Here is a 17,091-nt window from a genome sequence, read left to right on the forward strand (position 1 = left end):
TCTGAAAGCAGCTTTCAGTCTACACCATTTAAATTTCAAGGTCGCGTCCCTGTGAACTCTGTGCCAATTCCTGTGTACCTACTACTTTTACACTCCTTAAACTCCTGGGAAGTTCTATCCTTCCTACTGAAATTATGTGTTTGGTCTTCAAACACTTGTTTGTCAAATTGACACAGCTTTTATGTTTAAGTGTGTCAGTGGTACCATGAACACTCTCCATGCATTTTTAACATTCACAGGATTCAAAAATCATTGGGCTGTAAATTGTGATTTTATTTTATTTTTTTTTACATCTTGAAGTGTACCATTGTGCTAGCCTTCACCAGTGCACATAACACTGAAAAGCTTTGGCCAAACTAACATCATAACAATTCACGGCATTGCTTCAGCCCTATTAAAGTGGATTCAAATAACCTTGTTTTTTAAGTACCAAAAAGGTATTAGCCTTTTTTTAAGGGGAAATAAAAAACTCTGTAAGGACACTTCATGGACTTTGTAAAAAGATCTGTATTTAACATAAACTTGATCAAAACTATTGTTTGTAGTTGTTCTTTTGGTGCTTTTTTTGAACTAACAAAGCAAATGATTATCGTTATCACCATCATCACAATCACAGGAAAATTGTGCAATACTGGTATTTTGCATTCAGATATATAGAAGCAACACAATGTACAGACTAATACAAAACTAAACTTAATCACTTATGATTATGTAGAAGTGAGTAGTAGGGTTACTGTGTGTAGATACCCCATCAAACACCTATTGTGTGTCATATTTTTATGTCATTTTGCTGTGTTTGGGCAGTGGGTGTGTAGTCAAATACAGTGGGCCAAAAAAGTATTTAGTCAGCCACCGATTGTGCAAGTTCCCCCACTTAAAATGATGACAGAGGTCAGTAATTTGCACCAGAGGTACACTTCAACTGTGAGAGACAGAATGTGAAAAAAAAAATCCATGAATCCACATGGTAGGATTTGTAAAGAATTTATTCGTAAATCAGGGTGGAAAATAAGTATTTGGTCAATAACAAAAATACAACTCAATACTTTGTAACATAACCTTTGTTGGCAATAACAGAGGTCAAACGTTTACTATAGGTCTTTACCAGGTTTGCACACACAGTAGCTGGTATTTTGGCCCATTCCTCCATGCAGAGCTTCTCGAGAGCAGTGATGTTTTGGGGCTGTCGCCGAGCAACACGGTCTTTCAACTCCCGCCACAGATTTTCTATGGGGTTGAGGTCTGGAGACTGGCTAGGCCACTCCAGGACTTTCAAATGCTTCTTACGGAGCCACTCCTTTGTTGCCCGGGTGGTGTGTTTTGGATCATTGTCATGTTGGAAGACCCAGCCTCGTTTCATCTTCAAAGTTCTCACTGATGGAAGGAGGTTTTGGCTCAAAATCTCACGATACATGGCCCCATTCATTCTGTCCTTAACACGGATCAGTCGTCCTGTCCCCTTGGCAGAAAAACAGCCCCATAGCATGATGTTTCCACCCCCATGCTTCACAGTAGGTATGGTGTTCTTGGGATGCAACTCAGTATTCTTCTTCCTCCAAACACGACGAGTTGAGTTTATACCAAAAAGTTCTACTTTGGTTTCATCTGACCACATGACATTCTCCCAATCCTCTGCTGTATCATCCATGTGCTCTCTGGCAAACTTCAGACGGGCCTGGACATGCACTGGCTTCAGCAGCGGAACACGTCTGGCACTGCGGGATTTGATTCCCTGCCGTTGTAGTGTGTTACTGATGGTGACCTTTGTTACTTTGGTCCCAGCTCTCTGCAGGTCATTCACCAGGTCCCCCCGTGTGGTTCTGGGATCTTTGCTCACCGTTCTCATGATCATTTTGACCCCACGGGATGAGATCTTGCGTGGAGCCCCAGATCGTGGGAGATTATCAGTGGTCTTGTATGTCTTCCATTTTCTGATGATTGCTCCCACAGTTGATTTTTTCACACCAAGCTGCTTGCCTATTGTAGATTCACTCTTCCCAGTCTGGTGCAGGTCTACAATACTTTTCCTGGTGTCCTTCGAAAGCTCTTTGGTCTTGGCCATGGCGGAGTTTGGAGTCTGACTGTTTGAGGCTGTGGACAGGTGTCTTTTATACAGATGATGAGTTCAAAGAGGTGCCATTCATACAGGTAACGAGTGGGGGACAGAAAAGCTTCTTACAGAAGACCTTACAGGTCTGTGAGAGCCAGAGATTTTCCTTGTTTGAGGTGACTAAATACTTATTTTCCACCCTAATTTACGAATAAATTCTTTACAAATCCTACCATGTGAATTCATGGATTTTTTTTCACATTCTGTCTCTCACAGTTGAAGTGTACCATTGGTGCAAATTACTGACCTCTGTCATCATTTTAAGTGGGGGAAGTTGCACAATCGGTGGCTGACTAAATACTTTTTTGCCCCACTGTATGAGGATTCTATAAAAACATCTCATCTCTAGGATTTCAGATTTTCTTTCTGTGTAATGGATGCATAAACAAAGCTCCAGTAGTAGGTTTTTTTTTAGACAAACAGACAGAAACAATTGCATATATGACTTTAACTTAGAGTTTGTGCACTTCTACATATGTGTATAGTATTTACTTAAAGTTATACACCGTGGTAAAACCATGAAACAGACAAGGGTTAATAACTTCAGTAAATTTGCTTGTTTGCCTGACTAAACTCACTTCTGTGTTCCTTCTTTTTAGATGTTTATATAATTAGTTTTTATTTAGAATGAGAATTTAATTCACACCTCCTTTTAAAGTTGTTGTGGGCATGAAAGGCGTATGAAAGCTTCAGATAAAATACAATCACAAAAGGCAGTTATTGAGCCAGAATTTGAAATAGCTTGGATAAAAGGAAAAAAGGGGTGAAATAAGTTTAACATATTTTCCATCAATTTGCAGTTCCAAAGATGTCACCTTTTCTCAATTACTTTGTTTAGGTCTGCTTCTCTGGCATTACAAACAGAAATCAGCCGGTGTACAGGGAGCTTCTGCAACATTAATTATTCATTGATTCTCCTCTTAACCTTTCTATGAAAAGTGTGTCTTCTGGTGCTGGTTCTTTGAGCCCTCAGGGCTACCTGGCTGTAGAAACACTGAATCCCCATTAAGCCTTCAGCCTTGTTCAGTGTTATTCACTTTCACATACATTATCAGCAACATGTCCTGGCTTTCTTCAGAAAATAAAGTCCATTTGGAACACATGTAAAAGTGGTCTAAAAGATTAATTGGACAGCTATGAGCGTACTTCCCAACAAAGTTTTGGTGCAGAGTAATTTATGAGGTTTAAAAGGCATGTAAAACACTTTCTGTTTAAAAAAAATCTGCCACTGGGACTGGCTGAAGTATGCAGTGTAAAATATAGATGATCCCAGATATATGGTAAAACCATCACTGTCTGAATCCATTCAGTTGGACTCATGTTATCGATTGTTTTTCTTTCTTGTGTCTCCATGACTCCCCACTATGTCTTGGTACAATTTAATAATTTCCCTTTTCTCACGTTTTTCCTATCTTGATATGTACTCCATGATTTCATTTGACATATATGTGCCCTTTAATTCTGACTGATGGCCTCGGTCAGCTCCGGTTCACGAGAAGCATCCCAACTGCTCCTTCTTTTCTCTATCTTTTTCTCTACAGTGTCATTGCTTTTTTTGTCTATATCTACTGTTGCAATGTTTGCCCTCTAATTGGCTTTTTATGTATATTATGCCCCCCACCCCCCCAGTCTGGTTAGCATCTCATTAGCATATCCACTTGACCCCAGGGTTAACCAGTGCTGCCTGGTTTTCAATTACCATATTCCTTCCAATCTTATACATTTGTCCCTTCCTTCTGTTACTCTCATCCTTTCCCACTTTTATTTTGTTTAACTTCTATATTCCCCATTTGTGCCTTCTTCTGATTTCTCCACCTTTACCTTTTTTGTTATATAATGTATTATCCTCCTTTGGCTCTACTGGATTTGTAATCCTCTTATTTGGTATATTTTCTGTTAGCCTGGGTTAGCCTCTAATTAGCATTTCAAACTGACCCAGTGCCCTGCCTGACTTGATATTTTTGCCTGAGTACTCTTTTGCTTGCTTAAAATGGTTACAACGTTATATTTGACTAGCAATAAGGTATCTGCCAGTTTTCCCTCAGGGCATTTTTATCTGTTCATCAAGCTTAATGTTCAAAATTCAACAGCTGTTCAATAGTAACAGGTTATGAACAATTCTTTAATTTAGCAAATGCAAGTTGAGAGCATCCTTGTTGCATTTAGACAATATTTTGTCCTTTTTCTCTCTCTCTCTGTGGAACAGTATGATTTTACATGACATTGTGCTTGATTCAAGCTTTTTGCTAACTAATGTTTTTAGTCTAAGGAGCTTGGAAAGAAAAACACCTGGACTTCTTTAAGTTTCCTTGAAGATGTTTCACCTCTGATCCGAGAAGCTTCTTCAGTTCTAAGCACAATTGATGGAGAATCCCAGATTTTAAGCCCTATGGGAGTGTCCCCAAGAGGGTCATGGACCCCCTATTGATCCTCTACCTAATCACACGAGCCAAAGTGTGAAAATGGGTGTGGGTCACTATCAGCCAAGGTTTTAGGTGAACTCATTTTGAGACCATGCCCCACCATATCATGTGACTTACTGAGATCAAATGACCCTAGATATGAGTGAGCACTGAGGCATCTGGGACGGGATCTCAAAACTGAATTATAGATTGCAGACAGCTGGTGTTGTAAGACAGCCCCTCTGTTCAAAGATGGTCTTCCACGACCCTCTTAGGAACATTCCCAATAGGGCTTAAAAATCTGGGACTCTCCATCGATTGCTCTTAGATCTGAAGAAGCTAGAGGTGAAGTGTCTTCAAGAAAGTCAAAGAAGTCCAGGCTCTTTTAATTCCAAGCTCCTTAGACTACTATGACCTGGATGGCTGAGAAGCTTCACAGACAACAAATAATTTTAGTTTTACACAAGCAAGTAATCTACCTGAGAACCTGACCTTGTTCAGTGCTATGGTATTTCATTTTAGTGGATGTTTGGTCGATATTAAAACACAACTTTTTATTTTAGGAATGGAGACAGTACAGATTTGTAAAGCATCAAACAATCTCCAGTAGCTATATATTCCTTCCAAACACAGTATTACGTTTTGTAAAGAAAAAAAGAAAATCTCAGTTTTTAATGTCTAAAACAGAAGGACCAAGTGAACATATTGTCTAAATGTATTTCATCACACTCCCGTGCAGCGTTTAGTTTTGAAGTGTACGCAGTTTATAATAAATACTGATAATTACTGATCTCTTAACGCACTATAAAGTGGTTACTGGAATGCATTTGCAAGTGTGTCATTATTTTCTAATTTGACTGGTAACAGAAAATAATCCTCACACTATTTAGTTTTTTCTCTAATTTTGCTGCCAAGTTAATGTATGTTTTAAAGCAAAACCAACTTTTTGGGAAAATAAAAAACAACCTGTGACACAAAAATCACAAATGTAAAAGCAATATGAAGGATATGAAGGTTAGAGAGGAATGGGATAATTGATGGAACAGTATAGAAAACTAGAGAAAGTAACAGAAAGAAAGGCTGGTGATGGTGCAAGCCAGTGTGCAAGTAAACAACGATACAGAAAGCTTTTTATATCTGCTAAATGGGTTATATAATACAGTTTTATATACACTCAACAAAAATATAAACGCAACACCTTTGTTACTGCTCCCATTCCCCATGGGATGGACGTAGAGACCTAAAATTCATTCCAGATACACAATATAACCATCCCTCCCAAACAGTGGTCACAAATCAGTCCAAATGTGTGGTAGTGGGCACATCTGCTATATTGAGATAACCCATCCCACCTCACAGGTGTGCCACATCAGGATGCTGATCTGACATCATGAGTAGTGCACAGGTGTACCTCAGACTGCCCACAACAAAAGGCCACCCTGGAATGTGCAGTTTTTTGCGCTATTGGGGGTCTGGGGACCCAGAACCGGTCAGTATCTGGTGTGACCACCATTTGCCTCATGCAGTGCAACACATCGTCGCATGGAGTCTATCAGATTGTCAATTGTGGCCTGTGGAATGTTGGTCCACTCCACTTCAATGGCTGTGCGAGGTTGTTGGATATTCGTGGGAACTGGTACACGCTGTCGTATACGCCGGTCAAGCACATCCCGAACATGCTCAATGGGTGACATGTCCGGTGAGTATGCTGGCCATGCAAGAACTGGGACATTCTCAGCTGCCATCTGCCCTGAACAATGTGAACCATGATTCATCCGTGAAGCGCACACCTCTCCAACGTGCCAGACGCCATCGAATGTGAGCATTTGCCCACACAAGTCTGTTACGGCGACGAGCTGGAGTCAGGTCAAGACCCCGATGAGGACGACGGGCATGCAGTTGAGCGTCCCTGAGACGGTTTCTGACAGTTTGTGCAGAAGTTGTTTGGTTGTGCAAACCAATTGTTCCAGCAGCTGTCTGGGTGGCTGGTCTCAGACGATCTTGGAGGTGAACCTGCTGGATGTGGAGGTCCTGGGCTGGTGTGGTTACACGAGGTCTGCGGTTGTGAGGCCGGTTGGATGTGCTGCCATATTCTCTGAAATGCCTGTGGAGACGGCTTATGGTTGAGAAATGAACATTCAATGCACGGGCGACAGATCTGGTTGACATTCCTGCTGTCAGCATGCCAATTGCACGCTCCCTCATTGCTTGTGGCATCTGTGGCATTTTGCTGTGAGACAAAACTGCACATTCCAGGGTGGCCTTTTGTTGTGGGCAGTCTGAGGTACACCTGTGCACTACTCATGATGTCAGATCAGCATCCTGATGTGGCACACCTGTGAGGTGGGATGGATTATCTCAATATAGCAGATGTGCCCACTACCACACATTTGGACTGATTTGTGACCACTGTTTGGGAGGGATGGTTATATTGTGTATTTGGAATGAATTTTAGGTCTCTACGTCCATCCCATGGGGAATGGGAGCAGTAACAAAGGTGTTGCGTTTATATTTTTGTTGAGTGTATATATATAAGTCTCTGGGGAATAGTATAATTCTCATTTATTTGTCTTTAAGGATTATAAGATTAAATATGTCGCCAGGTTTAATACAAAATTTTGACCTTTTATATCGCCAGAAGAAATGTCTATAAATCTGTAGGTTTTGCGGATATGTTTTTAACCTGAAATGTTTGTTAAAAATTTTAAATCTTAGACTTTTTTTGTTGTTGTTGCAAGAAACAAAACCTAAAGGGGAAAAAAACATTGTAAATTCTGATTCAGTTTTATTTCTAAATGTGGTCAAATCTCTTTAACTGAACATATTTTTTTCTTGATAGATCATTAGGGTCAAATTAATCTGTCACTCCCTGCACACTTAAAACTATCCACCTGCGTATATATGCTAATGAGGACACTTGAAACTTAAGAATACAGCCTATGCATTAACCTCGCTTTCTTTTAGTTTACTAATTTGCATTAAAGGTGCATTACTATAAACATAAAACTGCAGTGCTACTTACTAGTATAAAACAAACTACACACTGCCTTGTCTAAGGGTTAAGATAATGGCACTGAAGTTACAAAAAAATGTGTTAATAATGACTCATTGTGAAAATTCTATATTTAATACCTTTAAGCTGCTACTCTGTCCTGTTGGTTAGTTCAATACCTACCTGCGTTTGAAGGTGAGAACAACTCCAAGAAGGATGATGATGAACATAAGAATCCCAGCAATCACGCCAGCCATTTTAACTGTGCTGTCCACCTGTTTCTCTGGCTCCATAGCATCAGAGTCCTGCGTTGATGCACCTAAAAGCACACATATGCACACACAAACAAACAGGTATGCAGATAGTCACATTGGTAGGGAACCTTAAACATATTTGCTTGGCATATACATTCACACAGAAATGCTAATGTGCGGATGGACATATTCATTTGCATACAGCATTGGAAGTTCAATACGGTGAGCAGGTTTTGCAGGCACACACATTCACTCACACCATTGTGGTCAGAAGTTTACACAAACTCATCATGAGTCGTCGATTAATCATTTGGGGCTATTATTCTTTGAACTGTTCATTTTTTAAATTTTCCTCATGTTTGTATAGCTTTAATGTTTTCTTTAAGGTCCCTTGGAGCAATTTCTAAATAACTGCAGATAATAAGTTCACCAGTTTAAGCATCTATATGGAAGAAAAAGTTATTTAGATGTGCCACTACTTTGCCAAGGTGCGGAAAAAGACACAGCTGTCTTGGAAATCAGTTAAGATGTTCAGAAACAGCACAGGAATCAAAGTTCAAACCAGCCATGAAAAACTGCTCAGATGTCACAACCCACAGTGAAGCTAGTCACTCTGTTGGATGGACTGAGAGACTGTTGACCAAGAAATAAGCCCCTGTTCAAAAATTGAGACATTCAAGCTCAATTGAAATTTGTAGCCAACACAAACAAGCCAATTGTCTTCTGGAGAAACATTTTTTGTCAGATAAGATTGCACTGTTGTCAATAATGAAAGAGGTATTTTTTGGAGGCTTTCAACCCTAATAACACTTTACCAGTTGTCATGCAAGGTGGTGGTAGCATTATGCTCTTGAGTGGTTTTGCCTCATGATGAGTGTATGTAAACCTCTGACCACTACTAGATCTATATGTATACAAAGACATCTTTATTGATGGACCCATATATCTAGATATAAAATGTGTACACAGTCGTACATATGCTCAAAGACAAAACATATATATGTTGGCAATGAAGGAATACTGGAAACACTGTATCCCAAGGTGAAGATAAATTCTTAACACTGCATCCACATTAAAAGAGAATATAACCCATAAAATCATGGTAACAAAACACAAAAACAAAAAAGTAATAGGCATTGGATGAAATGTGATCATTTTTGTTCAAAAATGAAAATTTAAAGGAGAAATTTGAAATTTAGCATTATTTGACAATATTAGACAAGAATTTGTAATGACAAAGCTCACACTAAAATGTGTGAATTTTCAGTATGTCATTTTGAAAGCAAACATTATTTTCACAAATGTTTATATTTCATTTTAGAACAAAATGATTAGACATACTTTGAGTGATAACTGTTAAAAGGCTTTGTGTTCTTAAAAAGTAATAAGTGATAAACAATGGCATACAACCATACACAGTGTAATGAAGATGACAAACAGTGGATGAAGAAAGCATTTCATTGGCAAAAAAGTGGTGCTTCATGAACTGTTAATAATCAATAACTAATTACTCTCAAATTTACTACCCTTTCTGAGTGTTTGACAGTCTCTTTCAAATGTAATGCAGTTTTAAATTTAGTAATGCCTCTTACAGGTAAATATATAAAGCCAAAGAATAAAGGGAAATATAGTAGGGGTGCAACGATACACAAAATTCACGGTTCGGTTCGGTTCGATACTTTGGTGTCACGGTTCGATATTTTTTCGATACAAAAAAATGTTCATGCCTTTTTAATTTGTCATTTATTAAAATTATAAATATATATTTTAACTCAAAAGTACAGTTTTTAAATTTAACCCTAACCCTTGTGCGCGTTTTTTATTTTGACAGCAAATGCGCACCTGCGGACCACTTATGTGCACCCCTGGTTATTTAGCTCGTCATATTGCAGCCACAGAAATTCTTTTGTCCATGAAACCATAAAGCTGCACTTTCTTTTTGCCTTATAGTCTGATTTGTCATAACTTCTCCGTTTTGTGGTAAGCTTTTCTTTGGCTGTCACTTCTTCACCCTGACCTGTCTTATTTGGCTCAGCAGAACTGAAATATATATACTGCTACTTTTACACACGGACTCACATAAGCTCAGCGATTCTCTGCGCGATCAACCTCTCACATGTTTAAGCTTGCTGCGGGAGATTTCACTTGTCATGTTTGCATAGTAAGCTAACGATTAATAAGACGATGTCTTTTTTTTTTTTTTAATTCATATTTTTATTAAGGTTTCAAAAGCAGGCATTCACAGTATGTACATCATGTAAGCATTCTTCATACTTAGGTTATCTGCCTTAAATACTGAAATAGTATTTTAATTTACATCCAAGTCATAAGGGAAGAATACTTACAACGATAGAAGTAATTGAAACCATCACATAATCCGAAAATCAAAAAACAAAAAACAAAACTAACAAACCTAAGAAAAGAGAAAAAAAAAAAAAAAAAAAAAAAAAAACACGGATGTGTTGGTATGGGGTGATCCTATAAATATATATACATACATCATAATTATTGGTTTGTAATAGTAAAATCTGGCCTATGAGGCGTGATATATTTAACCCAGTTTTCCCAATATGATGTAAATTTCTCCAGCTTGTGGTTAACAGAAGCTGTTATCTTTTCCATGTTATAAATTTCCATTGTGATTTCCATCCATGTACTTATGTTTGGGCTCTCTGGGGATAACCATTTTCTGGTGATATTCTTTTTACAGGCCACCAATAAAATATTTATTAAATGTTTATCATATTTAGGCCATTCCTGAGGTATATATCCAAAGAACATAGTCTTACTCTCGAGAGGTATTTCACGTTTAAAGATATCCTGTAAGGCATTATGTATTTCTCTCCAATAATCCCTCAAGATTGAGCAGTCCCAGAAAATATGGTAATGATTTGCACTTTGATTTCCACAGTTCCTCCAACAAGCAGGGGGGTTATCATCATAATGAGACTTCTGAGAAGGTGTTATAAAGTATCTAATTAGGCACTTCCAGCCAAATTCCCTCCACTTTTGTGAGCTGGTACACATCCACTGATATCTCCATATTGCCGTCCATTCTTCCTCTAATATTTTTATCCCTCCTTCCTTCTCCCATTTTGTTCTAATATATGAAGTCGAATGTGGTTTCAAATAAGACGATGTCAGAGGAATTGGTGCACAAATTATCATCACTCACAGATCAGTGCTGTCATTGCAAAGTGAAAGCAAAAAAACAAGCGCAAATTCAAACGCGATTTCAATATGTCACATATTGACAGTGGCTCACCGATGCCAATGACATAATTACCCAGCTACATTTCTGAAAGAATGCAAAAGCATTGACATATATTTTTCCTACAATAGCCCGACGGGCAGGGCAGAGAGATTTTTGTAGCCCGACTGGAAAGATCGCTAGCTCCGGGACGTCGGGCTAGCGATTTTGCAAGCCCTGTATCTGATTGAGGAATCACTCATCTTTGGAAAAGAGAGTTTATTACAGAGAAATGTCTCTTTCCAAAATAAAAGCTATACTATCCGCTTCTTCTGGGCTATATTCTCAGCAGCATAAGGAGAATCATGTGCTAACAGCTGTCTAAATGACTCGGCTAAAGTTAGTAGCATGCTTGCTTTTTTTTGTCTGCTTCCACTTGTCTTTGCACTAGGATGATGTCGGCGTAAATGTGCAGTCATATTCGTTGTGTTCCCACTAGTGCTTTCAGGTTAATCTCGTTGAAATGACCTTAACGCCACAACACGGCAAATCTCCGTTAACGAGCTACCGCTGATTGCCCCGTGCATGGGGCTAGACGGCCAACACGTTAACGAGCTAACTGCGCTAACACACTAGTTCACACCAATGTAATTAAGCATTGCATGGCACATCCAACATACTGTTTTACTTTAGTCCATGACTCGCTTACCTTCAGGGTCATACGTCACATGAAAACCAAAATAATTCCAAAAGCCAGATCTGAATGAGGGTGGGGGAGGTCCATCTTGCAAGGAGAGCTTAACTTCTGTCTCGCTAGCTTGCCCTGTGCTCTTTCTCCTAACTATGCTGTCTGTGTTGAGCGCTCAGTGGATCTGCGCTCGACAGTGCAGCCTAGGCGGAGTAGTCGAACGCAGATTCACTGAGCGCTCAACACAGACAGCATCGTCAGAAGGAAAGTTGATAAAATAAATTACAAATGTTGTATTGTTCGATACATATGCGTACTGAACCGAAAGCACTGTATCGAACGGTTCAATATCGATACGAATATCGTTGCACCCCTAAAATATAGGTGAAGAATAGTGGAATAACGTTTTAAAGAAAATTGTTTTTCTTAAACCATTACTGACTTCATTTCAAAGGACAAAAACAGTCAAAGGACAATGCACAAATGTGTAAGTCAGTAAACGACATCCAGGTTCATGGTCCAGAAATGTACATAGAAAACACAGTACAGACTGGATTTGCATCACTTTGAGTTACGTAAGGATTAAATAATTTGGCAAATTATGGGGAAACAAATGGGGAAACTTGGGGAAGGGGGATAAATGGTTTGTGTATATTGTTGATTTTACTAAACAAGAAAACATATTCAAATATATAAAGCGCTGATATATAAAGCCAAATAAAATATATTATTTTTATAATAAAAGAATGGTATGTAATATGAGTTACAGCTTAACCATAGTTTCCATTAATGATAATACCACTGAATCTGATCAACACTGATGTCACAGAAGGTCACAGAGAGGCCAATGAAGTGTGTTAAAGGCATATAAAGAAAATTTCTTCTGATGTTTCATTCATATATATGAAATTTATATCTAGAATTTATTTTGTAAAATGTTTTCAAATACCGTCTGTGCTGAACCACAGAAATATCTAAAAAAAAAAAAAAAAACAAAAACAAAAAAAAACTGCTTAGTGTTTTTGGTCTGTTCTTTAAGACAGTGACACAAATGCACTCTCATTGTCAGTGCTTTTCTCAACTGGTAACTGGTTGCTAAAAATTATAAAAGTCAAAGATAAGTTCCTAGGATATTTTGTATAGAAACCAAAAGGTAACTGTCAATAACTTTCAACAGACTGAATGTCAAAAGGTAAAATCAGACATAAAACAAAGGACTGGTAAAATGTATTACTTAAAAACTGACAGTTCATAATAAAAAATACACTGGAAAGACAAAGACAAGAATCCCCAAGCTTGTGATCTGTGATCGTGCACATGAATGCCCCTGTCCTCGTGGAGACATATGCCAAACAGATTCTTGTTATAACCTTGATAGACAAAGACAGCCGATTAATAAAGTAATACTGCTGCGTAGGAGTTCAGTTTAATCCCCCGTCTCTCTCATCTTCGCCCCCTCTGCAATAACAACACAAGGTTGGCAGTGGAATGCACTGAGCTAACGGCTTAAGCACCTAACCTTGGCACACTCAGTAATAGCTGCTGCAGTCCTCAATTGCCGTGGTGAGGAGATGTTCTTTTAAAAACCCCGAATGCCTTCAATGACAACATATTCTCAGTCTTTATAGCTCAATCATTGACAGTCTACCTGTCGTGTAGCTGTATCATCTTTGAAGAAAAAAAAAGAAGAATGCATCAGTTATTCTCTGACAATTTATTGCTAAAAAGATTTCTTTGTGTAAGTTTAATAACACATTATTATGTTCTGCTTTTTGAACACTTTGAGTTTTCAAAACTTGTACCCCATATCGGCAGATCTGTTTTATGAAGAAAAAAAATGAAGAGATTTTGAAGGTCTTATAAATACAACATGTCAAGACTGAATTGTGTTCGATCTACACCAGTGTTAGCATGCTAACCCCTAGTACATCATGTGTAATACCGCCCCCACTCCAAGATGCAACTCTGAGTTACAATACTGGGGTGGTTTATGCAACAAGCTAATACTGCTGACATAAACAACAGTTATTTAGGAAATTAAAGCATCTTGGGCAAAGAATAACATGCCCTTCCAGAGACAATAGTGTCCCCCTAAAAAGAAAGACAATTTTTTTATATTCCTTTCTTTTTGTTTTTGCTTCCTCTTAACATTTTTAATCTTATATACTAGATTTTTGACTTTTTTCTTCCTAGAGAAACAGAAAAATCATAAAGGCACAAAATGCAAAGTGTAATTTTAAAAGACATGGACCTGTGATTATTTTTACACTTGTGCCACCCCAAGTAATCACTGTACAGAGGATAGTGGTTCTAAAAAGAAAAGGTGCTTTTCCAGATATTGGAAAGGTGCTTTTAAGAACTAAGGGACTTTGCAAGGACGTTTTACTTGAAATTGCTTTTAGTAATAATACAATGTAGTAATTTTTTAACGTTTTTAAATCTTTGTTGGGATCGTTCAATATTTTTATTTATTTATTTTTTTTATCTTACTTACTCTTTTATATCGAATGAACAACATCAGAAAATAGTGTTCATGGTACACTATCGAATAGCTTATAGCCCTGTAAACAGCAAAGGCTTAAGAGTTCAAGGTTCAACTTTTCTGTGTCTGTCAAGCATGTTATAGTTAAACCAAAGTCTTGAGCGATCATGCAAGAGACGAGTTCACACATTTCCCTGTAGTCTGTGCCCTGGTAATCACCCCACAGGTGTATCAAACCTCAATTTCCCCCCTGAGTGATCCACAATATGTATCACCTGACACATTTCAGTGTGACCCCATTTGTTCACACTTCACCAGCCCATGTGATGATTGGGTTCAACAGTTCATGATGTAACAGGAGAGGACCCCATCTGGTGATGAGTTCAGCTCCATTTAACATTGTGATTGGCCAGTTTGGGAGCCAATCAGGCACACTTAAACAGAGTTCTGACCAGGGCATAGAAGAAGTGATCTAATGTGACTTTGTCCATTACATGAGGGTAAAAGTTGAGATGAAGCAAATTGGAACAGCAAAATAAGACTAATTTCCAACTGGTGCAAATACAATATGGAGCAGACTATGGCCTCATTTATTTCTGTATTGTCAGTTTAAGGTAACAGGTGGCCTGTAAGTACATAAAATAGATGCATCCATCTTGCTTTCTTGCCACAGGTACTGGCAGGTGGTGTAGGTATTATTTTCTTGGCAGATACCAGGTTGCTAAAAAAGAGAGTTGGAACAGTGAAGAGCTTTGCATCGTGTCATAGTGTGTGAATGTCCTCATCTTTTCACAAACTGTAACTTTCTATTAATGAGTATCCTAAAATGTGCACTACCTCAAAAAAGAAACAAAAGAAAGAAAGAAATCTGGAAATTCTCACATATACTTATGTCTGCAACCTGAATATTTACAACATTAAATCACTCATCTGTGGTCTCATAGAGAATGGACTGAATTGAGCCTACATGGCGATGGCCACAGTAATTTTTTGTTATTATTATGTAATGTTAACTCAACAGAAAGACATGGAATATCAGAAAGAAAGATCCAACTGTTCTACCAGTAGCTGGATGGCTGTCTAGGTGCCTGAATTCACACCACCTAGTTTTCACAATAATAGGTTGTCAGGACTATACTGTAAGGTTTGGAAAGGGGTTACTGTGGTAACACTAACACAAAGCATAAATACTTTAGATCGTGTATATAGGGTAAATTGCTGCAAAAGTGATATATCTTAAAAGCTATTGGAAACAACAAACCTTTTAATTGGAAGAACATTCAATTAGAAAAGAAGAATGAACTGAACATTTTGGTGCAACTGTGCACCAAAATGTTGAAGTACTGGAAAAATATGATTCAATGTTTTCCTCAACAGAAGCTATGCTAAAATATATAAACTATAGTGCAGAACTAAATATACGCACCTATACTGTCAAATACTGTCAGAAATTCCTAAAAATATCTACAGGGTGAGAATTACTTCACAAAAACTTTAAATATGAACTTGAGCGAAAATAAATAATTGGCTCGGGATAAAATATAAAAAAATAAAAGGATGTCATGGAATATTTTAATTTATAAAAGTTGACTTCTGTATTAACGCAGAATGGAGTAAAGACAGAAAACATTAAAGGGAACCGCTTCAATGTTTGCCACTGTAATTGTGACAACACTGGGTTGGTGATGATACTGATTACTTCCAAAAGGCATTAATCCCTTGAATATCTTGTGTTCCTGAATGCACATAGGATGTGTAAGTGTGCACACGTGCAACTGGGTATAATGTTTTTTGAGGGTGTTTTTTTCCCCCCATTTATACCATTTCTCCCCTTTTTTTATTTCCCCTACTTGGAGAACATGATAAAATTATCAGGGAGGAATTACGAGTAAAACCTGAGATATTAAAAACATAATCTCATCCAAATGGAGAGAAGATTGATTCTCCTAGCTTCCAACGCACTCCTGCACCCCTGAATGGCATATTAAATGGTTCTTTTCAGCGTGGATGTGTGTATGTGTGTCAGGTGCAGATCACTGTTTGAAGGTGGGTGTATTTTGTGTGTCTTCACAAATGTACTTTTCTTTGTGTGTTTGAGTGGCATGGATCACTGTGCATGTGCACTGAGTTTGACTTACTTGTTCACGTTATAGGATATCGGTTGTCTAACACGCTTAAATGGAAAGTTGAACAGAGTATAATGGGAATTTGCTGCAATATTTTTGTTTGATTAAAAAAATATATATAGGTGATGCAGGGTGTTACAGTATGTAGGCTTTACTGGTGCATGTATAAATGCAAAAATATCTTAAATGACCTGAAGGTTTAGTTTTCCGGTACTGTTTTGTCAGCAGCTGCAGGGCTTATCCTCTGTGGATTAGTGTTACCATGGCTGAGTACGTTTAACAGGATTACTAATCTGAACTATGCTACCACAGCGCTCCATGTCAGTGTTTGCATGTATACTTTTAAATCTGCCTTTTGCTGCGTTTCTGAACATTTAGGTCCATGTTTGTGTATATGTAACTATATCTGCATATGTAACAAGTTACCTCTGCGTGAATGGATCTACCTGCATTACTTTGGAAATGTGTCTCTGTCCAGTTTTGTGTATGTATATACTGAATGTATCTGTGGCCCAATGGTACCTCGGTTAAGATAGCTGTCTCTGTGAACATTAACAATGGTAGTGATTGGCCATTAGCTCTGTCTTACAGACACACACACACATACGCCAGTTTCCACTGATGTTAAATAAAGCAGGATACTGTTTACTAAATACTTAAATCACGTTCTGAGTGATTGTATGCATGTGTGTATTTCTGGACTTATGATTTATGACATCTTTATGAGACAGGTCATGTGCTCTATGTACGATTTATTGTGGTTCTATATTGTAACGGTTTACACATTTGATTGACAAGTGAAAGGTTGCAAGTTTGATTCCAGCTGTAGACAAGCGTAAAACTGCCA

At 38.1% G+C, this 17,091-nt stretch overlaps 1 protein-coding gene across 11 annotated transcripts in view; it reads right to left on the bottom strand.

Annotated features, from left to right (window-relative positions):
• Positions 1-17,091, bottom strand: part of ptprt (protein tyrosine phosphatase receptor type T) — a 311,416-nt gene that overhangs the window by 94,468 nt on the left and 199,857 nt on the right. For all 11 annotated transcript variants that reach the window (XM_086293067.1, XM_086293065.1, XM_086293066.1 and 8 more), the window contains one exon: positions 7,688-7,823. In XM_086293067.1, coding sequence (XP_086149193.1) covers positions 7,688-7,823 — 136 coding nt within the window. The remainder of the gene's footprint in view (positions 1-7,687; positions 7,824-17,091) is intronic.

This window comes from Aulonocara sp. 'chitande type north' Nkhata Bay, linkage group LG5, assembly GCF_057382095.1.
Source record: "Aulonocara sp. 'chitande type north' Nkhata Bay isolate Kocher_YH1m ecotype deep benthic linkage group LG5, A_spYH_male_GT1.1, whole genome shotgun sequence".
Taxonomy (NCBI): domain Eukaryota; kingdom Metazoa; phylum Chordata; class Actinopteri; order Cichliformes; family Cichlidae; genus Aulonocara; species Aulonocara sp. 'chitande type north' Nkhata Bay.